Genomic DNA, 24,988 nt, shown 5'->3' on the forward strand with positions numbered 1-24,988 from the left:
GTAGTTGCTTTTTTTCTATATTATCTTCTTTAACTAAATTACATTTATAAAAAGACATAAGGTCAAGAAAAATAATCTTAATTCTTAATTTTGTAAATTTTTTTTAACATCTGGAATTATGTTAACTATATGTCTTTTTAAAATCCATTTTTCAGAAATTTTATAAAATATATGTCTATCATTCAGACAGTTAATTTGCAGTTTGGCAACTTTACATTCTTATATTTATAACCCAGTTTTAATTAGTGCCTTGTATTATCAATTTGGACTGTTTTAGTTTTTGCATTTTATACTATATATTAGTGGTTGAAAATATTACTTATTCATTATAAAATTCCTTAATTTGATATTACTTGCAGGTTTTTTTAATAATTTTAAATCTTTAAACGATAAAAAATATTTTTTTATTCATATGTAGTAGTTTTTTTATAAATATAAAAATATTAGTTGTCAGAATATACAACTAAATTTACAATAATGCACATAATTTAATAATATATTTTTGCGTTTTTTAAAACAGTTAAATTTTTGAGTAGACAGTGACAATTTTTATTATTGTAATGAAAACTCTGACATCATTTTTCCAAACAGTTCATCAGCATGAAACAAATTGGAACAACTCACACTTTAAAACTGGCTGTGTTGATTCGAATTCAACTAAATGTATGAATTGAAGATATTGTGTATAGTTTTTAATTTGTTTGGGAAAGGAGCTCACATTCACTCAGTTGATTGCATGCAACAGACGTGATTTTTTTTAGTTTGTCGTACATGCAATGATATATGTACGTTGAGTACAAATGTTTTTTTATTCATAAAAAGTGAAGGATCAGTTTTTTCTCAGTTTCATTGTAACCTCAGATTTATACAACATAGTGAATATAGAGGTGGTAAATGGACAGGGTTGCACAGTTGTGATTCTTTGTGACCAACATTTACGGTGTTCAAAAACACATGACACGTTCAATTTACCGATCATTATCAGGCATGTACACTGAAATGAAGGCAAGAAACTGACATTGCAATTAATGTAAATTGTAACCATAGTGAAACTACGGCATTTGAACTGTTCTAGAACTCATTATTTAATTTGATATTCTCATTAAATCAACAAAAAGAGGTACACACATACTGTAAATAATAAAAAAAAAGTTTTACTAACCTGGAATATACCTGAATTTCTTATACTGTGTTCGAAAGTTAAGAAAACATTATTTTATCAACACACATTATGATGCACAGAAGACTATAATCACTCATATATAGTGTATGTAATACACATATATTTATACTGTATATAAATAAATATTTTTACCTTTGCATTTATTTCATTAAAAAGTGGAGTTTTACAGCTTAAAGTCAACAAAACGTTGATGTTTCCTGGCACTCAAGATCTTCTCCTAAGTTTATGGTAATTTTTTCACCGTCATTTGTTCTGCAGTCGTATCACGACTCGGATTCACCGCCGAACTTCAGATCTACCACCTCCTTCTCGCCTTTCTTGTTGCTGCTGCTGTTGTTGTTCTTGTCACTGACGGGTCTCTTGCCCGGAGGTGCCGCGGGAGCCATCTTGTTTTTGGTCCTGCTCTTGGCCGTCTCGGAAGGCACGGCGGCTGTGGTCGCTCCTGCAGGTGTGTGCTTCTCGCCGGGCTCGGGGATGTTGAGCTTCAGCTGCAGTCTGTTCTTGGTGCGGCCGGCTGCCTCCGGGGGCGTGACGTCTCTCGCCCGCAGGTCGTTGAGCGAGGAGGCGTTGTGGCGCGCGAAGGCCGGGTTGACGGCCACCGCGACCTCCCGCGGCGCTCGGGGGTCGGCCAGGTGCGGCACGGACCGGGACACCTGCCGGGACGGCAGCGGCCGGGCGGCGTCGGCCTCGTACACGGAGTAGGTGGGCCGGTAGAGCCCGTGGGCGGGCGCGGAGAAGTCCCTGGGCGCGGGCGACGAGCCCAGGTTCAGGCGCGCCCGGAACCAGCGTAGCTTCAGCCCCATGCTTCCCGGCGGCCGGCTCACCTCCCGAGCCCGAGCCCTGCCGCACAGACGAGTCCCTTCACTCCCTTCACTCCCTTCATTGCAACATAGCAACACTCGTCACCATCATTCATACACGTGTGCTATTTCCTTACCTGTGAAACTATATGGTCTTTAACCGACTTCAGAATAGGAGGAGGTTCTCAATTCAACTCTTTTTTTTATTTTATGTTTGTTACCTTGGAACTTTCGACTGGGTGAACCGATTTTGATGATTCTTTTTTTATTATTATTTGAAAGCTGCTGCCTCCCATGTGGTCCCATTTCGATTTGGTCCAGTTCTGACAATGGCATCCACGAGAGAACCACGTAAGTCTTAAATTTGCATTAAGTAGTATGTGCGCGACAAATGGACGAATAACTCGACATCACGCCAAACCGATTTTGATGATTTTTTTTTAATGGAAAGGGTGTACTTCAAGGGTAGTTTGATGAGAGTTTGGTTAGGTTCTGATTATGGGATCCATGACAAAGTAACGGTACTCTTCAATTCTTTGGAGCAAATTATTGTCACACTCGGTAACATCCGACATGAAATATAACCATGTGTAATCATTCTTTGAATATGTGCGGTATTATAATACTACAAAATTTCCAAACGGGTTTTTATCAGTTTTTTAACACTGCTTTTTTTTGACTAAATTTAAATAAAATGTACATATTTTCTGGTGTTTAAGTACAAAATTTCCATGCAAGTTTGAAGAGCTTATAACTGCTACTCATTTTATATGAAAGGTAGCTTTATGTGACAGTACTGAAGCTATCACTGTTGCATGGAAATTAAACATCTGATGGTACTTATGTATGAGATGGAAAAGAGCTCATTTATAAAGAATTTACTAGCTTGAGATTTTTTTTTCACCTTTGCATCCACACTTACAACTTCCAAATTGGTGTTATAAATATGTCATGCTATGCTTTATGACATGGTATCTTTTTCTATTCTACATGACTTAAAATCAATGTAGTAGCTTAAATTTTATCTTCCCTGTACGTAAGACTGCTGGTTGACATATTAGGGTCAGTGGCCCTTGTATTATTTCTGCTGTAGCTCAGTGGGGAACAAAACATACATCATCTGTCCAAACTTCCTTCCCTGTCTAATCCAGCTGTCACGCCCTAGATTCTTATTTGTGAGTGAGCAAATTCAAAGCCGTAATTGCTGTGTAGCTATCCTACGTTTACATAATTACCTCATTAACTTTCACTTAAAAATGTTTTGATTGCATGTGAACAAGCTTGGTATGCTACTTCCATCCCTAAGGCCAAATGGCCTGTGTAATGGAGTAAATTTATTATTTAATTATAATTTCTGAAAACCTGACCTCATGTTAACTTTTTGTATAGTTTCATTGGCCAGAAACCACAGTGTTACCTAGTTAGCATAATTTTACATACTTGTCATTGAGAACTGTATGGTTTCCCAAGAACAGTAAATGGACTACATAACAAAAAAATTAAGTTATAATTTTTGCTGAAGCAGTAACACAAAATATAAGTGAGTAAAACAAAATCTTAAAAAGTAAATTTGAGGGTTTTAAAGTCTCGCGACTACACACAAGCTTAAGAGGATTAGATACCAGCATCTGAGATTATTGTGAACTACATTCTGACTGGGAGTTGGGAAGTTGAGCCATGCAAGGAGGCCTGTGCCTTATAAGCATGAGGACTCGGAGATACTGCCTACCAAGGAGTCCTCGTATCCAGGTGGCTGTTAATATTATCATCTGAAAGCATCTAACACTTTTCTCCATTTTTTTTGCATTATTTTTTGTTTTGCCTTAAATGTATGTCGTCGTATGCTTGGTGGAATAGTCTAAGGTTCTAAGCCCTGACAAGCAGTGGCCATGTGAACAAACTAATGCCTTGTGTACAGCTTCATTAAAAACTATTTACTACTTAAAGATTTGCTTACTGTGCTGAGGTATCCTCGTATTCTGGAATCTAAGCCCGGGTGACTGAACACTCTGGCCAGTGTAACCATAGCATCTTTCTGACTCAACTGATAAGAATCGTGATAGATAACGAGGCAGTAATCAGTCCAAGAAACCAAGCCTGATTATTTACAGAGAAAACAGTGATAATGTAAAGATAACAGGATTATAGCATTAGTGGTCCAGTTGTCAGAAGTGTGTAATTCTTGGAGGTTTTTTTTTCTGAACAATTCTGCATGATTGTACACCACATTGACATTCAAACAAAATGGAAAAGTGTTAATCAATGATAGGAAATTGACAGCAGTGCCTTTATCTCTGTAAATGAGTGGATTTTTAATGAAGTTCAATCTCATGACACATTGAATTTTATTTCCAAAGCATGCCTTCATTTTCAACGTAGATAAAGCATCTTGCATGCAGTGCAACATGCAGAGTTCAGTTTCAAGCAGCACATTTAATATTTTTTACTTTGCTGTCGCTCACATTCACACTTAAAAGTAAACTGTTAACTAAAAAAAAGTTTCAGAGAGAGAAAAACAGTAATATTTCCCATAAGTTTACGGAAAAACCATTTGATCCCTTTCCCCCCTTAAAACAGAACTTTGACACCACGTGGTGAAATTTTGTTCACTTTGCATTCAAAATAAGGGGAAAGTTACTGTTAATAATTGATTTCTAAAGATGAGGCAAGTGACTATCTAAATGAAAAAAAAAAAAACACTCCCACCCCCTTTTCCCACCCCCTAAAACAGAATTTTTTACTGTTTGATGAAATTTTGCACACTTGGTGTTAAAATTTAGAGGAAGATACATAATAGTCTAAGTCCAATTTAAAATAAATTCTCACATCCCCCTGTCTACAATTTAAAAAAAAAAAACCTTAACACTGTGCTCAGCCCAGGTGCCTTAGCTGTACCGTTATAAAGTTTCTTTGCAGGAAATGTGTACACATGTGTGGTTTTTATTTCACTCTGAATGTTCTGATGGTGAAACATGAAGCTGTTAACTACTAAGAAAATGAAACTTTAGTTTACACTGTTAATTTAAGGTTATAAAGCCCTTTAAACCTAAGATGTTTAGATTTATTATATTATGTAATAATACCTGTATAATTTTTGAACACCTTTGTGAAAGAGTCTTTATTATGGCTGCTGAATATTGTTACACATTGTGCTTAAGACTTAAAAAATATGGTTGATATGAAATCATCACATCATGTAGAATTGTGTAACTGGACAGTAATTATGATGTTTCAATCATTCTAATTTGTTCATAAATGCATTCAAATGGCAATTGCAAGAATAGCAGTTAATTATTTTCAAAATGGTTCTGTTGAAAATGGTTTACCAAAACTTTTTATAGCATTGTGAGTAACATTTAATACATTTGTATTTCATGAAAAAAAAAAAATTATCCCAGGTATCTTACTATGCACTGTAATGATGCTGGTATGCACTTTCCACAAGTTTATTACAGCCAAAACTATCTTCAAAGACTTATGTCATACAAATGTATGAATTTGTGTTGGTGAAGGTGATTTTATCTTTCTGTCTTGTGAAGTGACAGGTATACATGCATATTTTTTATGTATTTGCAGGGCTTAAGACTTGCAGGAAACTTTTCAGTGATACAGGTCATAGTTCTCTATAAAACAGCATCAGATATTAACATTGAAGACAGAATTACAATTTAATTGTAAATAATTTTGTTACTAATCAGTTTTTTCAAGGGCGAATTCCGTTAGGAATTGACATGGCAGTAAGTGGTCCTTATAAACTCTACCTCATGTTCCACGAGAAGTGGAATATATTTTTGTGTGAGCTTCCGAAACAACCTGCGTGTCTGGGATGGCACGTGCATGTACGTGTTACGAGGTTCACACGCTCATGTAAACACTGCATGGTTCACAAACTGAGCCGCAGATGTGTGGGAGCCCAGCTACTGGGTGTAACGTTGTTTTTACGCGTGTGTAATGACGTGGTGTCTAGGAAAGCAAGCAGACATCGCAGCAGGAGCGAGGGAACCAGCTACCGGGGGTAACGTTGTGTGAAGACGTGGTCTTGCAGCACAGCAAGCAGGCACGGCAGGAGCGAGGGAAACGCGGGCGTGTGTGTGGTGTGTCGGCAGCCTGCCGAGTGGCATCTCCATCGGCCGCTCCAACATCAAGCAGGTGGCGGAGAAGCGGCGGGGGGACGTGGAGCGCTTCCTCAACTCGCTGTTCGCCATGGCCGACGAGATAGCGCACTCCGACCTCGTGTACACGTTCTTCCACCCGCTGCTGCGCGACCAGCAGGAGGAGATCAACATCTACGCCACCAAGGTCCGAGGTGAGCGGCCCGCGGCGCTCCGCTTTTATCAGCTTCATACGTAAATCGCACTGTCAAAGTAATACGGCCACAAGTCAAAAGTAGTAACTTTTCAGGAGAGCATTTTAAAAGTTTAAAAAATGTTATTTAACATTTGCCCTTATATAAGATAAAAGTTGACCCAAATATATTATATTATATTTGGGTCAACTTTTATCTTATATAAGGGTAAATATTAAATAACATTAACATTGTTTAAACTTTCAAAATGCTCTCCTGAAAAGTTACTACATTTGACATGTGGCCGTATTACTTTGACAGTGCGTATGTTGTTAGCATGTAACGGAAACTTTGAACATGATTTTGACCCCCTTCAAAACGTCGGTTTAACTCAAAATTTGGCATACTCATCGAGGACCGATGACAATTAAATATTTTCAACAGTTAGACTCGTTATCCTTACTAGGATAATAAGTATTAGCGATTTTTTTTTTGTTTTCCTAAACTAGATAGCGCGGGATGTCTGTGTCCGGACTTACGTAGGATTCCCCATAGTAGTTCATTTGTTCCATGTGAGTGGTTTTGTTATTTAGTTCGTGAACCACGCTGTGGACTTTAAGGAGTTCCCCCGTACAGTACAAGTTCTTTGTGTGGTCTTGCCATTGATGTAATTTTTTTTAATATGCTTATTTTTATTAATTTTATTAAATTATTAAATATAATGAACAGCTTTATGTTGATGACCAAACATTCAATCCTTAATCGATACTCTTTATGATATAGTTTTTTCCTCACAATATCTTGTTTCGAATGTACGCCCCCACGCACCGTATACCGATACGCATCCCACTGCACTACGGAGGGCAAACGTCAATATAGTTTTAGATGGGAATACCATACAATTAATACACAGTACAAAGGTATTGCAATAATCTGCTCATGTGTGAGTTGTTTTATATCGTGGAAGCGCGATGTGTATCCTGCTTGTAAACAGGTATACACCGTAAAAAATTTAACATAAAGATTCGTTCCGGAGTTCAGAATTTGCAGAACTGAAGAAAGCCTGATCAAAGAGTACCGACTGTACGTGGTTCATCCCGCGGATGAGTCTCTTTATCTTACAGTTCTGAAAGTAGGACGTCTTAATCTGTTTCCATTGTTACACTGCTTTATTGCTACGCCACAGTTGTGTACGGTCTTACTTGACTGATGATATCTGCTAAAAATGTAAGCAAAATATTTTCTTTTGGCTGCTTTCTTGCAGATTTGTTTATGTGAAATAATAATGTAACAATTAAACTCAAATTTAAAATACAGTATTTCTGTTGTAATTATGGAGCTATGAATTATTTCAAACTGATGCAGGTAGAAATATCAATATCAATATGCTACAATTTCATAAATTACTGTTGTATACACACTGTGGTCCTCTTAGAGTTTTTTTTAATAGCAAGAACTGAGTGATCATTAACCTAGTACTATTATGTAATTTTTTGGGTAAGATGTTTCTGTTTGAACTAGTTTGTACTTTATTTAGTATTTATGTAAAGCTACAGGAGGAAGGAACATAGTTTATCATTCAAGACTATATTTTCAGCGCATCTTTTTCATTTGTCCCAGTCTTGACTGTTAAAATAAAACTAAGCGAATGTTCAATAGTTTGAAAAAAATTCAATATTTTGAATTTAATCTAGACCAAACCTCTTTCCGTATCACATGTCACTGTCTGTACAGTTCACGAGGCACACTTGCTCTGATAGATTGTGGCCTTTCTCGTCGGAGTGCAGACTTGCGGGACGGCATCATACAGACACTGGCTAAAACACACAGGCTTCATAAAATAATTATGCTTATTATAAATCAGTTTATCATTTGAAATAAGTTAGTCAACAGGCAATTAAAAAATATATATATATGTATTAAGGAAAGGGTAAGCTATTGTTTGTCGATCGTCATGTGAATAATTAGCTGAAGTACCTGGCAGGGTGAGTCTGGATTCTGCAGACAAACTTTAGCTGCAGATTCATAGCGTAAAAATAAGTTGAAAACATATTACGACATACAATCTTAATTGCTCCTCAAGAGTGGTGTAAGCTGCTGAACTGGTATAACGACTTATTGAAAAATTTCTACGAACTCTGCAAAAATCTGGTTGCTGAAGGAAAATTATTGAATCGTAATAATTTAGGGTAACATCCTTGCTTCCCATAAATTTTGGTGATGCAGAGGTATAATGTAGTTTTTAAATACTGATTGTTAATCTACAGTCAAAATTAATTTAAAATGTCACGTGTTTGTACTACATTGAACCCCACTGTTTTCACGAGAAACTAAAATGAAACTAAGAACGAAATATTGGGAAGGTTGGCAGGTGTGCAACACTCACAACTCTCAGTTTGAAACAGCTGTCTTGAATCCGGTAATTGTTTAGTGACATACACGCAAATGAAGGTGTTTGGAAGAAAGCTGAACTAATTATCAAACTTGAACAACTGCAGACGTAACTTAAAGCACATAAACGTGAGTGCTGAACAAACCATGTTAACATTTAAAGATCCTGCTTTCACAAGTATTTTTTGAGGAATAAATATTATGTTTTGATGTTCAAAAGGAATTAGCTGGTTGTGTAGTTTCAAGATCACAGTGACCTTGGATTTTAGTAGGGCTGATCGGTTGACCGAATTTTCGGTTCGGTTCGGTCATTTTAGTAAAAACCGAAGCCGAACCGAATTCCCAGAAAAAACCGATGATTCGGTTTTTATTAGGGCATTAAAAACTAACTTCAAGTATCTACCAAATAATGTATTTAACATTCATATTGGATAAGAAACGTACCGCTTGCATAATACATCAAAACACATTTAAGACGCATGCTAAGTTTTTCACTATAAAACGTTTAAATCATCTATTCTCTTAATGTTCGCCATTTTAACCATGGGATAGTAAAGTCTAAGCTTTTCTTACACTTCACTATTTCCTATGTTTAACGTCGGAAGTTTCTGTCGGAATACTACTATTTTCTCTTAAATATATGGTTTTTTCTTATTTAAAGGATATATCACTTCCGTTACTAAAATAATATTTATTTAATTCCGGTTCGTAAGCTAAAACGGTAGAAGATTCGTAGCATTGCTTAGTTCCGTTCGTATTCTGCAGGGCGCTCACGACGCATGGCGTCACTCAGTTCTATTTTCACATCACAGAATGCGCTATACGTGCGCTAGGATCGATTAGTTACCTTCCAAGTTCCGTTCCAAATGGCAGTTGGAGAATGAATGTGCATGTCGTCAGACCCTTTAGATGTACAGTAGAATCTCGTTATAGCGAGAACACGGCTATAACGAGGTATTTTTGAGGAATTTACGGCGTGAGAGCTTGAAGCGCGCTTTTGTTATTTGTCTGCTTTATCTCCACCCCTCTCGTTCGCCACTAGACATCTTGCCGTTGACGCCTGTCACATTCTTCAGCCGTGCAGTCGCCACCTAAGTGCGTGGCTTTAAAAATAGAATCCCGTCCTTTCTTTATTTTATCAAACTTCCGTTAGTTATCTGTACCGTGTGTAGACAAAGTTTGATATTGGAACAGAAACAACGTAAAAAAGTATTTTTTACAAATTAGAAATATGTATGTTTTTGTTTTTATAATCGCGTATATTTTCACGTTTTTTTTGTTATCTTAAAAGAGATAATATTAAAAAGCCGCTCTAATGAGATTTAATTGTTTCTTGGTTAACAAAAACTATTAATTGTTTATATTCTATTTATTATTATTTACGCGACGTCATACTGTACGCGTACGCAATACGACTGGATTCGTTGCTGCTTGCTGCAACATAACAAATTATGCGGTATCAGAAGTAACGAGTAACGTAACGATAGTAACGAGTACTAATTGTTATAGTAACGAATACATACGGGTACGCATTTTTTCGTTACTTTTACACCTCTAGTAGGAACTACCGTATTTATTTCCGAATCGCTAGGACAGTTTTCTTGTAACTTCTGTTTCGGTCAGTTGTTGGGGTATTTGTCCGGGAAAGGGGTGGTGATGGTTTGAGTTTAATCCCAAATTTATTTTCTAAAAAAGTTTACAGGTTTCTTTAAATGAAAAAGTATAATTTTCCAGCGACTATTTCGTTTGATTCGTACGTGCGTTGCCGCAGCCGCACTCCTGCTATTTTGTAAGGAATTAAATCGTCGCGCTACACTAGCACCACCTGTTTGCAACATCCCGAACCAACATGGCCGCCAGCAGACAGCCCGCGTCGACGATAGATAGCAGGACAATGCTGCGTTGGCCGCGGGCTGAGATGCTATACTTACGTGGCGTGGTAGGTAGGGATGCAACATCGCTCTTAAAAACATCGATATCACGAACATCGATGTTCAAACGAAAAAGCATCGATGTCAAAAAACATCGTTCTGACCAGCCGATACATCGATGTTTTAACCGATGTTTTAACCGATGTTTTTAAATATCGGGAAAAACATGCCAAAATGATTTAAATTATAGTTCCTGACCACAATATCCACAGCCCATTTATAGTCGTGTCTCATGCAGAACGAAAACATGTATTAAAAGCAAAGTCTGCTACCAAAAACTTAAAAATCCGCATGAACTACTGGACCAGCTCTCAGTAAACTTCAAAGAGTTGTGGACAAATTTAAATGACTACAACTTCGCAACATTAGTAGAAATAAAGGTAAACATTAAGGAAGGAGTCAATATGCATAACATGGCATAATTTAAATACTTAAGTATTTTCACTTCATTTTTAATCCCTAATGAAAAAAACAACACGGTAAAAATGACAAAAAAAATCATACAAAGAAATATAATATTTACATTTACTAAAATAATGGAAGTGACAATTCTCTGATAAAAATTATACAGAAGCATCACAAAAATATATAAGGGTTACAGTCAAGGTCAGGGTTAAGTTATGTAAAAATAGCTGTGAAAATTATCTAGCAACATTAATATAAAATATAAATGTGCCCATCCTTCTTTAAAAAAAAGCAAAAAAAAAGCATTTATATCATAAAATGAATTTTCAGAAAAAAGTTTCAATAAAAACTTTTTTATATTAAAACAAATACCAATCTAAAACAAAATGTACCTCAACAACCATGGCCGTTAGGTAATTAAATTTTAAAGTCTTTAAAAAATATGCACTTCCCGTGTACACACAAAAAAAAATAGTTCAGGAGTTCCTTGCGCATTACGCATAAATATTTAAATTTTACAATTCTCACACATATTATATTAAATAAAATATTATAAGAATAAATATACAATAACAATTGGTAAAACTTAAACTAAAATATAACATAGAAAATACATGAAACTTCTGTAAACATCTAGATACAAGGCTACTTACTAACCTTAACAAAAACTTCCTACACATACCAATGTCTGATACGAAACTCATTAAAAAATATGTAAATTATTACAACTCATTAAATAAAGATAGCCATTTAACTACAAAAATATATATATTCATTTTAAGTCCAGAGTCTATGGCACCACAGGATTACAATAAGTAGGTAGTACATACCTATAACTTTATGATAGCTAATGCAGTAATGTAAGTAGTGTGATCAGAGATATTTTTAAACACAATGTATCTAGCTATCTTACATCATCAGATTAAGAAACTAAATACAACAAATCTTTAAATGAAATTATTTTTATAACCGAACTATTTATTTCTTAAAATCAAAAATTTTGAAATAGAATTTAGGAACAGTAGTTTAGATAAATTAGGCCCTAGAAGTCTATTTCTTTCCTGGGTGATGGTTGCACCAGCCTCCGAGAACAAGCGCTCGCTTGGCACAGATGTGGCGACGATGGGGAGGTATAACATTGCAATATTTGAAAGTTTTGGGAAAATAGACTTAATGTCCTGCCAGATTTCAATAGCGTCTCTTTTCATATGTGTAACAGGAGACGACAGGTACGTCTGAACCTCTGTTTCGTTGATAGTTCCAGCAGATGTTGATGCCTTATTTTTCATGTTTTTATGTGTCAACTGCTTATGGTATTTCCAGATGTCAAATTCTTCCGAATCATCTTGTTCCGACTCATCAGATGTGTCTTTCTGGGTGGTAGGTACGTTCGATTCCCTTACATATTTATTTAAGTAACTAATTACTTTTGATTTAGCGACGGGATCTTTGAAGTGCATGAACTTAAATCTTGGGTCAAGAGTTGTTGAAATTGCCAGAATGGCGGAATGTTCTATGTTATCAAACCTTCTAGCCAGCTGTTTTTTTATTTCGTTTTTAAATTGTACAATGATTTCATTCCTAGGTTTCATATTTTCGACTGCATCCCGGACACAGCTGATTAACGGGATTACTTTGCTTACAGTAACGTAACTGTCTCCTGAAATTTCTTTTGTTACTTTTTCAAATGGTCGTAGCAATCCGACCATTTCTTTGACACACTCTAACTCGCTGCTAGAAACCATTGGGGGAGCCTCGGGTCTAGTTAAAAGTATTGCTCCTTCAATTGACACTAACTCCAAGAATCTTTCTAGCATATACAAACATGAATTCCATCTAGTGCGAACATCAAGTATCATTTTTTTAACTTGACCTTTTGATCCCGTTTCCATCTGTCTTTTCCGTAATTCGTCACTTGCATTGACACTCTTTTTAATGTATTTGACTATATCTCGAACCTTACTTATCAATTCAGTACAGTTATTAGCATCATCAATGGATTTAGTTACGACCAAGTTAATTGTATGGGCAAAGCAAGGAATAATTTTTTTTTCACCAAACATGTCACGATTGACCTTCATAACAGTGCTGTCATTATCTGTAATGACAGCTGAAACTTTTTCAATTGAAATATTCCACTCAGAAAAAATATCTGTCAGTTTTTCAGTGATGTACAGCGATGTATGGTGTTCTGTCAACTCAAAAACACCTAATGTCCCACTGAGTAGTTGAGACTTGTCCAGAAAGTGAATAGTGATACCCACAAATGATTTAGTTTGCATTGTTTCAGTCCAAATGTCATAAGTAATGCAATAATTATCAGCATTCTTTATGTATGTTTTAAAAAGATCACTCATCGCTTCATACTTTTCGTCAATCCGGTTTTTTATTGTTTCTCGACATGGTACCTTGTACAATGGACACACCTCTTTCATTAATTGTAAAAAACCTTTACCTTCTACAGTAGAAAATGGTTTGTTATCCATGATTACAAAATTCACGATGGCTTCAGTGATTTTCTTTGATTTTTCCCCATCCTGTGCTGTTATGCTTTTTATGTTGTTTATGAAATCATCAACAGTTGGCTGCGTAGTTTTATTAGAACCACGAACCAGAATGCTTGACGATGTACTGGCAACTGTTTTTTCTTGTGAAAGTGACACTGGTACTGGAATATCATCATCTGTGCTGCACGATTTTGTCAAAGAGCAGACATTTACATCGTTGTTTGATGTTGCTGTAGGATTATCATTCCGTAAGTCACTGGTACCAGATGTTGAGGCAGCTACTTCTAAATAACCAGTAATGGTATTACCTCTTGACTTCTTGTTAGGTGGTTCTGTATCTTGCAATTGCAGTTCCGAATGTACTTTTTCTAAATGACCACGAAGATTTGTCGTATTGCCTGAAGTTTTTAGTTTCTTATTACATATTTTGCACACAGCTTCTTTGTCACCAGTTTTGGTAAAATAGAGCCAAATCTTACTTTTTAATTTGTTTGGAGGCATTGTAATCTGTAATGAAACAAACAAGCAATTGTAAAATTTTGGTTATATAATATACATAGGGACACTTGTATTTCGCGAATACATTTCGCGTCAAGGTATTTCACAACATACTGTAGCTTTTTAGTATAGTTATTGGCTGTGGTCGGTGAGGGATGTTCTCCTCCACTTGATGGGGTCACTGAGAATGTGGGTACCGTTCTGCTGCGCGCCCACAATTTGTCACAACTCTGAGAAAGAGATACAGTGTTTTGTGAAATATGTTGACAGGAAATGTATTCGCGAAATACAGATGTCTCTAAATATAAGTAATGTACATAATGGTAATAAGTTTTAAAAAAACGAGATAATACTTTTTTTATATTTCTTAAAGTGTAAACAGTGTTGGCACATATTTTACACGGAAAAAGCATTAAAAATACTAAGTTATTTAAAAAGCATTTTTTAACAAGTAGTGACTAAAATTTTATATAATATTGGTTTTTGTTTTCAATTCAAGTAGGTAAGATAAATCGGGGCATATATATATGTACTTAATAAATGAATATTTTTATAAAATTTAATATTTAAAAATTAAAAAATCATGTTTTAAGATGATTTAAAGACAACAATATAATAAATAAATAAAAATAAAGATTACATTCCCTCCAACATTAACCTGTAACCTATAAATACAATATATTCATATTAAATTTAATAAAGCTAAACTTTATTAGTGAAATTCAAAACATTAAAACTTTTTTCCTTAATTATACTAGTATGCACAAGTTTCCACGTATTGCGTTCGTAAAATCGCTACTTTCGAAAACTCGGAGGTGGCATTTATAACCCCCCCCCCCCCCCTTTTTTTTTCTTCCAGGCGAAGAAAACTATTATTTTACTTTTTGAACCCTATATATCTATCTGGTATGATTTTTGTATATTTGAACTTAATAAATTAAGTGCCATTAAATAATAAATATTTTTAATGCAACGACCAAAATAACCTCCGGCCGCAGCATGTCAACATGGAATGTTTGCTGGCCCTCCTCTCCTCGCCAATCCCTGCCTGCCCTCTGCGCTGTGGCCTATCGTGGATGCTTGGACATGTTAACAACCACATTAATACCGGCTTACTTAATTTTACCGAGAAGAGAGTAAAAACATTTTACAACTGTCAGCAAACTGATAAAAGCTGTATACTAAATCCACAAAACAGGGCAAAAAACTGGCCCGCTCGGCCAGTGTTTTATTTTCGTTCAAAAGTGACTAAAAAAATTGTATGTATCAGGTAGAAAACATATGGCTGTAAACGTAAGACATTAGGACTCTAGTTATCCTGAAATGCTATGACATGTTTTTTCGAGTAGATATACACAGCGATCGACCAGATGTACACCACTTTTTGTTTTTACTGCCGCCGGCGATGTTTATTTTGACAGCTCAAGCAATTATCTTTTCCCATGAGATGACAAACAAAGTCACTTCACAGAGTAAAAAAATAATTACGCCACTTTTTCCCCAAACATGATGCCTTCTGTCCACCCCTGTATTCCCATCCCATACTTTTTAACATTCCAAGTCTCACTTGCGCCAGTATCTAATTTGTATGGGAGAGATAAAGGCAGAATGAAAAAAGCAACCGAAGTATTACTGGTGTCGACACGTAATACTGGTGGATAAGCTATAAGAATTTCCTACCTTGCATTTCTACACCCTTCCTCTTATCAGCTGTATAAGTTAATCTTTAACAGCTAACGCGTTAAAAATGTTAATGAACGCACATTGATTACCAGAATAAAGGGTAACAAGCTCTTGTTTAGTTGAAAAAACTGCTCAAGTCGTCATGCCTATTAACTGCGTTACTTATAACATTTTTGAACTGTGCTTACAGGCGAACATCCGCCAAGGATGTGAGGAATGTGTCAACACAACGACGACAGAATCGACGAACACATTCAAAATTAAAATATCAGACAACACAAGAATTCCATGGAAGAAATTTAGTCACAAAAAAAAACACAGACGAACAGTGGCCTAATAATGATGGTACAGTTTCAACAATATCAGGAAAAGCAGACAGTCAACAGCATTGGCAACGCAGCAAACATACTAACACAACAATGAAAATAAACAGGTATTATGTTCAAAATACCTATTAAGGTTCATTGTTAGGTCAAATTGTTCGACATCGGCTGATCTAGGCTTGTTATCTGTGCAATTGTGTGTTTTTAAAGTTTTTTTTCTTATTTTGCAATCTTCCGTTTTTTCCATAACAAACAGCGCTAAACTGAAATGACATAGTCTAAATAATTGTATTATATTAAATTTCCTGGTTTTGCATGAATCATTTAAATAACACACACATGGATGTATAATAAACTATAGTATGCATATCATCAAAATACTCGATGACTGTGTGCGTTTCAAATAAATTTAATTAAGACTAATGATTGTATTATAATTTATAAACATAATACTTTACTTACCTACTTATCCAAAAGTACACAAATCATGAAGAGAGCAATATCCAGTAGCACTGCACAACCCGAAATACGCGCGAACGCGACTCCACGTATCGTCGGCCTAGTATCCACGAACGAAATGAAATGAATGAAAGGGGCGCACCGGTTGCTCGCGCGCCATTGGTTGGTAGTGTGTGACGTCACCGGGGGGACAGCTGGTTATGTGGAAGTAATGCCACAAGCGATGTATGCATTGGTCCAAACTATACAAGAATTTTACTTTCAAAAGCATAAACAATAGCAAACACAATGATTCACAACACACATTTTTAATATTTAGTATGTAGATATTTATCTAGAAAATTACTTCAGTGTTGATTAATGTTTTAATCAAAATTTTAAATGTAAATGTATAGTTTTTTTTTTCGTGGAAAAGGGCATGTCCGTAATTTAAATGTATGTAAAGCTGGCCGTATGTTCGGGGTTTATGTGTGTTAGTGAGGCGGGATGATAAGCGCGACGCTCGCTGGTGCTTCTAGCGCGGTGTCTCCTCTGGACTGGCGCGCAGTCTTCTCCCAGTGCATATGAGCGGTGACCGTGACATTATATGGCCGAGAAATGAAGATAAAGGTGTACTGCACTGCCCTTAAGTGGTTTCAAGATTCTGTATCGGTTGTTTTATGCCTAAAAATTACTCCGAAAACAAGCCATTTTCACTCTACTAAAAACACAGTTTAAAAACTTAATCCGAATTCAAAAGTACATTTCGGCATTCAGCGAACACTTAAATGCTTTTCGTAAACAGACCCCACTCGGATATCTTGAGTAGTTTTCAAATCACGTTTTTCCTGAAGCTCTGCGCACCGTGTGTGTGCCCAGGCAGACTGCAGCCTTAAGACACAGGCTTACTTAAAATAAAATTACCCTTGTTTTTTTGTTTTTATTTATCATTTCATGAATATATTGTAAATAGTACAGATCATGAGAGATCTATCTATCCAAAAACCATTGCGATACATTTAGTTTTCAAGAAACTTTTTTTTTAATCTTCGATACTTATAAAACTTATATTTTTAAGTATAAATAAATGTTGCATATGCTAAACCATTTTGGTTGGTATCCTTATCATTTTTTTCCAGTATTTTAAGAAGTCTAAAATCATTTTAAAAATAACTATTTTTGGACGTGACGTCTAATAAATCGATGAACGCCGGCTGCACGCACGAAAAAGTCTTCCGTTACGCACATTGTCCTGTTACGCTGTGTCCCGTTATGCTGTGTCCCGTTACGCTAATTGTACGCTTGCGCCGCATCTATCTCTCTTCCACTCGATTGGAAAAACCATCGATTTGACTTTTTCGAGGCACATTAAACTTGAAACACTCCCATTCGTTTCCTACTTTTCCTATCATCTTCCTATCCTTAACAGAATAACACAGATTGGAAGAAGTTAAATAGCAAACTTGTATAAAAGTTATAGTTAAAATAATCTCTTCGTTAAAGTAATAAACATATTTGAATTAATGAGTGCAAATAAAAGCAAATTCATCAATTAAATTGTACATTTCATTTCACTCCTTCTTTAGTGATAATTCAATAAAAATTATTCAATTTTATTCATAAAAGTATGCAATAATTTCATCAATGTTTTTTGTTATGACTTCACGTTAAACTATCGTTCGTAAACCGACTTTACAGACAACCAATTTTTTTATGAAATGTTATAAATTTTAGTATACATTGGAAGCGAATTTCCTAATTGTAGCTATTGTAATTTACTGACCAGACTCAAAAAAAGAAAGGTCAAAAGTGGCCAATGTTTAGTTATTATAACTGTAGTAAAAAAAATACTTCTTTAAAATAAATATGCTTTTTTTACACAATTTATTTTTAATTAAAAAAAAAATAGGGAAAAAGCATGAAGAGTATGTGCAGGTTTAAAATGTAACATTAATTTTCTCGATAGAGCTAGCGAGATCGTATCGGTATCAATCAATAGCTTGTATGTACAACAAGCTATGAAATTGTCCAGTCTCGCTGCTTTTCCCCTATATTTTTCAAAATTTAAAAGAAAATTCTTAAGTAAACAAATTTTTTAACGGTATTTATTTTTTTCCAAATGATTTTACACATCTTAAAATACTGGGAAAAAATTGGTACTGAAATCAACCAAATAGTTCAGTATTTACAATATTTTTGATACCTACTTAAAATGTGGGTTTTTATAGTAAGTATAGACAGTTAAAAAAATTGTATCTTAAAAACTAAATGTCGTATCATATTTTTTTTTTATATATTCAATAAATATTCATGAAATGATAGCCAAAATATTATAAAATAACTAGGGTAATTTTAATGATGAACGATGTCGATGTTTTTGGACTTTTTCGTCGATGCATCGGCGATATATCGCTCTTCAAAACATCGATGCTAACATCGATGTTTCATGAACGATACATCGATGTTTTGAAAACATCGATGTATCGTTTGCATCCCTAGTGGTAGGGTATTCTGGTTATTTTGACGCAATCGGTGATCGCATCCGTACTTATGGGGTATGGTTTTAAAGAGAATTCACACATCTGCTCACAGAAATTAAGATTTCGTTAATATAACCTGTTATTTTCCAATTATACAGGTTTAAACACAATTTTTATGCTATTTTCGGTTAATTTTTATTTTTTGGGGGCCAAAATTTTTCCAATTCGGTTATAGCGAGGATCAAACCCGGAACCGTGACACCTCGCTATAACGGGACTCTAGTGTAGTTTGTTTACTATTCGCGCGTGATTATTGCGGCTTTGCGTCGTTATAGTCTAGAGTATTTGATTTCTCGTAAAATAAAAATTCTTTTTTGCCACTACGTCTTGGTAATTGGAGGCAACTATGAACATCTGTGACGAAAGAATTAAAAATAATACCGCCCGTGTTCCGCAAAGATGATGATGTTACGCACGTGACGGAAAAAAAATCCTAGTAAATACCGCATACTAAATATGAATACTTTACTTGTGTATTTTGAAAATATGGTCATTATGATTCATTCTGCCTTTAATGCACTGGTAGGTTAAGACGTTTTCTTGGTTAAGACGTTTGTTTATGTTGGCTTGTCCATTAACTCCCGGCATAGAGGCTACAGTAGGAAGTTTTTATTTGTATATTGCTTTTAATCACATTATTGCTATTGAATTTTATTCCAGTACATTTCATAAATTCAAGCTGGCAACAAGGTTAATGTAATACTAATTATTAATGTTCTAAACTGTTTTGTTCTGTTCCTTTTTACACATATGGTTGTTTCAGTAGCATATAAACTTATTTATAAATACAAATAGTAGTTGAAAATAACTTTTATATTGCTGAGAAAGTGACTCCCCTAAGAAATTAAACTTTTGCAAGATATTGCAAGTAATCAAATACTATAGTGGAATTTTTTTTGGTATGACAGCTCAAAGAAAAATTTTGAAGTAGTGACCGAACCGAACCGAAAACCGACATTTTTAACAAAAAACCGAGCCGAGCCGAACCGAACTGAAAATGTGGGAACCGATCAGCCCTAGATTTTAGTATTAGTGATATTCTTGTAATGAATTTTGAGTTAGTTATTTTATTGAGAGAAGCCTTTTAATTATAGTTTTACAGGTTTTTCATTAGGTTGTTTCATTTAAGTATTATTTTTATAATGATAATATTATGTGTATGATTCATGGTGTGGTTATGACATGTTTAGAGTGCTGTGGGAAAAGATAAAGAAAGAGTGATAATTTATCACATCCTGTGTGAGAGAGAGAGAGAGACAGACAATCGCCAGGATCCGAGAATCCCTGGATTTTGTTTTAGATTATAGAGACACACAGGTGTGAGAGAAAGACAGAGACATGTGACAACTGTGGGAAGACCCGCTTACCGGGAAAGCACAGAATAGTAATTGTAAGAATAAGTGTTGTAGCCAATAGCAAGTCCTCACCTAAGTGATTATTTCTTTAAGCTTGGTGATGTTCGGAGGTTCGTCAGTTGTTGTGTGAGGACCGGCCGAATGCTCACGGCGACTTGGTGATAGTATTGCCTTGATAAGAATAAATTGTGAAATTAATTTAAAATTTGTTCATTTAAATTACATCATTGACAGTTTAGAGAAATAATGTAATCATTAACAGAGTGTAACACCTTGATACCTTCAACAGTCATAGAGAGTTTTTGGTGTGTTCATGTTTGTTTCAAGGAGCAGTCGTTTTGGCCGGGCATGAATGTGACTTGTCACAACCGTACGTGACATAAACACCACAAGAGAAAAAAAATGTGGTCACACATTTATTTGCGAAGAAATATCTTGTAATAAAACATCACTTTAGATTATTTCCATTAAATAATTTTACTTCAGCGACCAGAGTGTTGCAGTGATTGCAGAACATTGTTCAATCAGACATTACGCATATGCTTGGAGTTTCATCTTAAGTTTTGAAAGGTATATAACTGTCTTGGGAATTATATCACAGTATAAATGTTTTCAACTTATTTTTACGTGGGGAATCTGCAGGCGAATTAGGTCGGTCAAACTCATGCTCATTCTGTATGTGCGTATATGTTCCATCATTTTTTTATTTTTAAAAACTGCCGTGGCACTAAAATTTAAAATTCACACGAATAAAAAAAAAATTGCTACTTTCAATCTGTGACAGCGCTATTTATAACCATGCCCCAACTCATTTTCCTCATTACCAGTGGCGTAGCAGGCGGGTGGCAGGGATGGCCCTTGCCAGGGGCGCTGAAGCGGGGGGGGGGGGGCGGTTACTGAATGCTCCCCCCTCTTTTTTAATCCAAGAAGGGGCTCCATTTTCAAGTCTGGCCAGGGGCGCCAGTTACCTTAGCTACGCCACTGCTCGTTACATCAAAACTGTGCTATTCGAAAGGGTGTTACTTCTCGAGGGGCAGTTGTTATTAATCTTGAATGATTGTGTTATTCAACAACTACCTCACTCTCCGGCACTTGGCGAGGTGACACGAAGGAGGCCGGTTGTGAGATGCGGGGCGCGGGCGTGTGCAGAGCGCAAGAGCCGGCAGCAGTCGGGCGGCGAGGCGCACCTGATCCGCGGGCAGCTGAAGCTGTCGCTGCAGCACTCGCGCGGGGCACTGCAGGTGATGGTGCACCACGCCCGGGGGCTGCCGCTAGTGGCGGGCGGCCAGGAGCCCAGCGCCTACGTCAAGGTGTACCTGCTGCCCGACCCCGCCAAGCTCACCAAGCGCAAGACCCGGGTGGTGCGGCGCAACTGCCACCCGTCCTTCATGGAGACGGTGGGTGCCCCTCTCTCTCCCTCTCCCTCTCTCTCCCTACGATGTTAAAGTTATTTCGGCATTTAGCCTCTCCTCTCTCCTCTCCCCGCGCCGTCACGTTCGAGCGTTACCCGGTCGTTAGAGACCCGGCAGATTCCTCTGGCCTCAGGATAGAATTCAAAGTCATAGGTGTGCTCGACCTGTGTATACTTTCCCATTGGTTGATTTCTCAGCGAGAACATTTTTATCCTTGTTATTTGGCACTACCTGATTCGCTCACTTCTCGCCTGGCCGGGCATTGTTGGCTCACGGGTCGTAGACGGGCGTGTCCGAACAACTGCGGGCCAATCACGAACACGGCGCGAGAGTGTGGAGGTTTGCGTTCCAGCTTGCGACTGAACGAATCCGCGAAATTTCTGGGTCTCTACTGATTATGTGTACTGTACTGGGAAATTATGTTACTATGGGCAATAACTAGATGTCTGTCTCTCCGGGCTCCTTCATGCTTTCTCTTGTAGATTCACCGAGTCTGGTTTCATACAATATTAATGTCTTGTTCAACTTAATGGTCTCTCTGGATTGTATGCTGAGTGCAGCCAGTCGCTGTCACGTTCAAGCGTTACGTAATAACGTGTACTGCACCTCGAACTAGTAAACTGTAAATAAAATAATTACTATAGGAAATAATTAGATGTATGTAACAAGGTGTCTGCAGGTCTCCAAAGTCGTGAAAATTTTCCAAAAAATAATATAGTGGTAACAAAAACAAAAGTCACAAAAATTTTAACCTTCAGCTGACTTTTGCTTATTTCCATTTTGGTTTTTTGATGCCTTTCTTCAGTGAGTAATTTCTCATTAAATATAAACACTCTTAAATATAAACCCTCTTTAAAAAAAATCTCATGTAAGGAAATTTCCTGCGTAGTAAGTTTAAAAAATTTAGCACTTGATCCCTAAATATATACAATTTTACCCTTTTTACACGTGTTCCCTGTTAATAAGTCTAGATTTTTAATTAGGTGTCTTGAGTAACTTCTTAACAGCGCTTTACTGTAGTCAGATACCGTGCACTTAAAGCAAGTGAAAAATTAATGTCTGAGAAGGTTTCTAACATAAATATCAGCACATTCCTTGGCTAGTAGGTACACTTAATGTAATTTTTACTTTTGTATGTAATATACAAATAATGACCCTGTGATGTAAAAAGCTTGTAATAAAATTTGATTAAGAAGTCCTAAAATGTTCTTCAGTAAGTTCACCAGTTATCTTTAGACATCCTGGTAAAAACTGCAATTGCTGTGAGTACTAAATTATACTAAATAATTTGTTAAATTGTGTTAAATAATAATTTTGGCCTCTAATGAAATACACTTAAATTTGAAGATAGTTTATATAGAGTAAGGATATCAGTGAAATGTTTCTCATGTTTTTGTAAATGTGTACATTAGTTACAATTATTAAAGTTTATGCCTTGGTTAGCATTAAATGTAATTTTCTGTTTGTGTGTGTGTATTTACTTGGACAGTCATGTGTTAGCGATTAATTCTTCTCCATCAACAGTCAAACGTCACATAATGCAGTGAAAAGGTCGAAAGGGTTTAGGTTAGGTTTGTTCAGAATTGTTTAGATGCTAACAACTGGTGATGAGTTGACAGTACCGTGCAAACGAACACCCCACTGATCATCAATGATGTGTTGACTTCCGTAACATACACGATAGCCACTTTTATGTTTCTTTGTTTAAGCTTTCTTCGCTCTGTTGTTTTCATGTTTTCCACATGTGCTTCACTACTATTGTTTAGAACTACAATAAAAGCAGAAAGAAAATATGTTTTGTATGCAGTGCACTTTTTAAAACAATGACTATGTTGCTAGCGTAATTTATCACAGTAAAAATTATACCAATTTAGTGAAATAGGTGTTAAGAAACATTTATAAAAGCAATAAAAACCATATAAATTGAAACCTCCTGGTTTAAAAATGTGCAGCCAAATAGCCAATGTTCACTATTATAAAAGTAATGGATTAAGATAAGAAGATTTAATATGACTATCAGAGCCAGTGCATATTAAATCAAACTTCCGAAAAAGACATATGCTCAAATGTGAATATGTATATTGTAATTTTTTTTTAGTCTAATTTGCTAAAAAAAAATTTTACTTTCAGAAGCAAAATTATAAAAAAAAGTTAATTTTTCAATGGTTTTATTACATGCACCCTGATTTATAATTGCTGGATTCCAAATGGCAATTATTAAATTCAAGGGGTGTGAATAAAGACAAAGTCAAAGTAAACATTAATTCAATAATTTTCTACACTAAGAAAAAACTTCAGATACTACTATTAGTGCGTAATAGGTATTTTATTGCCACATCATACACTAAATAACAGTGTGGTAAACATTTAACAAGTTGATAAAAAGAAAATAATTAAAATGATTAGTTAATAACAAGACTAACTTATTATGCTTGTACTACATCTTAAAAGAACAAACCCTTTTTAACAGTTGCATGCATTTGTAGAATCTTACAGAAGCATAAAATTTATTCTGTAGGTGATAAAATGGAAAGGTGATACTAAAGCATGTATATTATGCAAGTATAATATCAATATCCAATATTTTTGGAATTTATTTTTATATTTAACTTATAATTAAGTATAAAAATGAAGATGCATTCTGTTGTGATAAGGTGTGACATTTTTGAATTCCGAAAACATTTTGACTTTGATAGCTAATCATGTTTTAACATTTCTTTTGTTAATTTTATAATTTGTTAATTTGTAATAGAGATGGTGTAATATTTGTCATCTCCTTTTTCTTGAGACTTTATAAAGTTCAAACCATTATTTTCATTCCTAAAAAAACCCATTTAGCAATTCTCAAGCTCATAAAACACATGGTTTCATGACCCAGTGTCTCTAATAGTCAAAGTTATTTCTAAACCGTTCCCTGGTTAGTTTTCCAGTGATAACTGCGCACATTGATGAACATAATAAAACAAAATAGTCATATTATTAAATATTATGTCATATTTTCCATGATTGAAAAAAAGTTATTCTTAAATGAAATCTTTATTAAAATATCATATTATGCGCCAATTTTCGTAAGAAATACTCGGTACTATTTCGTAAAACGTGTTTCATACACGCACAAATAGCCGTAGGCACGCATTGTACAAAGTTACGATATCTTTCTCGTAGCATCAGCAGTGGCGGTTATTGCATTAGAGCACACTCGCACGTGAACCCCCTCGCCTCATTTAAATAGGCGCC

The 24,988-nt window shown here is 35.7% G+C and overlaps 2 protein-coding genes across 3 annotated transcripts in view; one reads left to right on the forward strand and one right to left on the reverse strand.

Moving 5' to 3' along the window:
• The window catches only part of LOC134539557 (phosphatidylinositol 4-phosphate 3-kinase C2 domain-containing subunit beta), a 162,935-nt gene that overhangs the window by 125,321 nt on the left and 12,626 nt on the right, over positions 1-24,988 (forward strand). The window contains exons 25-26 of the mRNA XM_063381696.1: positions 6,090-6,289; positions 21,489-21,736. Of these exons, the coding sequence (XP_063237766.1) occupies positions 6,090-6,289; positions 21,489-21,736 (448 nt within the window). The remainder of the gene's footprint in view (positions 1-6,089; positions 6,290-21,488; positions 21,737-24,988) is intronic.
• LOC134539559 (uncharacterized) lies at positions 518-10,085 on the reverse strand. 2 transcript variants are annotated; one of them, XM_063381699.1, is made up of 2 exons: positions 9,507-10,085; positions 518-2,023 (listed from the first exon to the last, which is right to left on the reverse strand). In XM_063381699.1, the coding sequence occupies exon 2, from the start codon at positions 1,984-1,986 to the stop codon at positions 1,447-1,449; it is 540 nt and encodes a 179-aa protein (XP_063237769.1). In that variant the 5' UTR covers positions 1,987-2,023; positions 9,507-10,085; the 3' UTR covers positions 518-1,446. The 2 variants fall into 2 exon arrangements, with proteins under 2 accessions (XP_063237769.1, XP_063237768.1); XM_063381698.1 differs by lacking the exon at positions 9,507-10,085 and adding an exon at positions 3,941-4,103.

The sequence above is a fragment of the Bacillus rossius genome, chromosome 15, assembly GCF_032445375.1.
Source record: "Bacillus rossius redtenbacheri isolate Brsri chromosome 15, Brsri_v3, whole genome shotgun sequence".
Taxonomy (NCBI): domain Eukaryota; kingdom Metazoa; phylum Arthropoda; class Insecta; order Phasmatodea; family Bacillidae; genus Bacillus; species Bacillus rossius.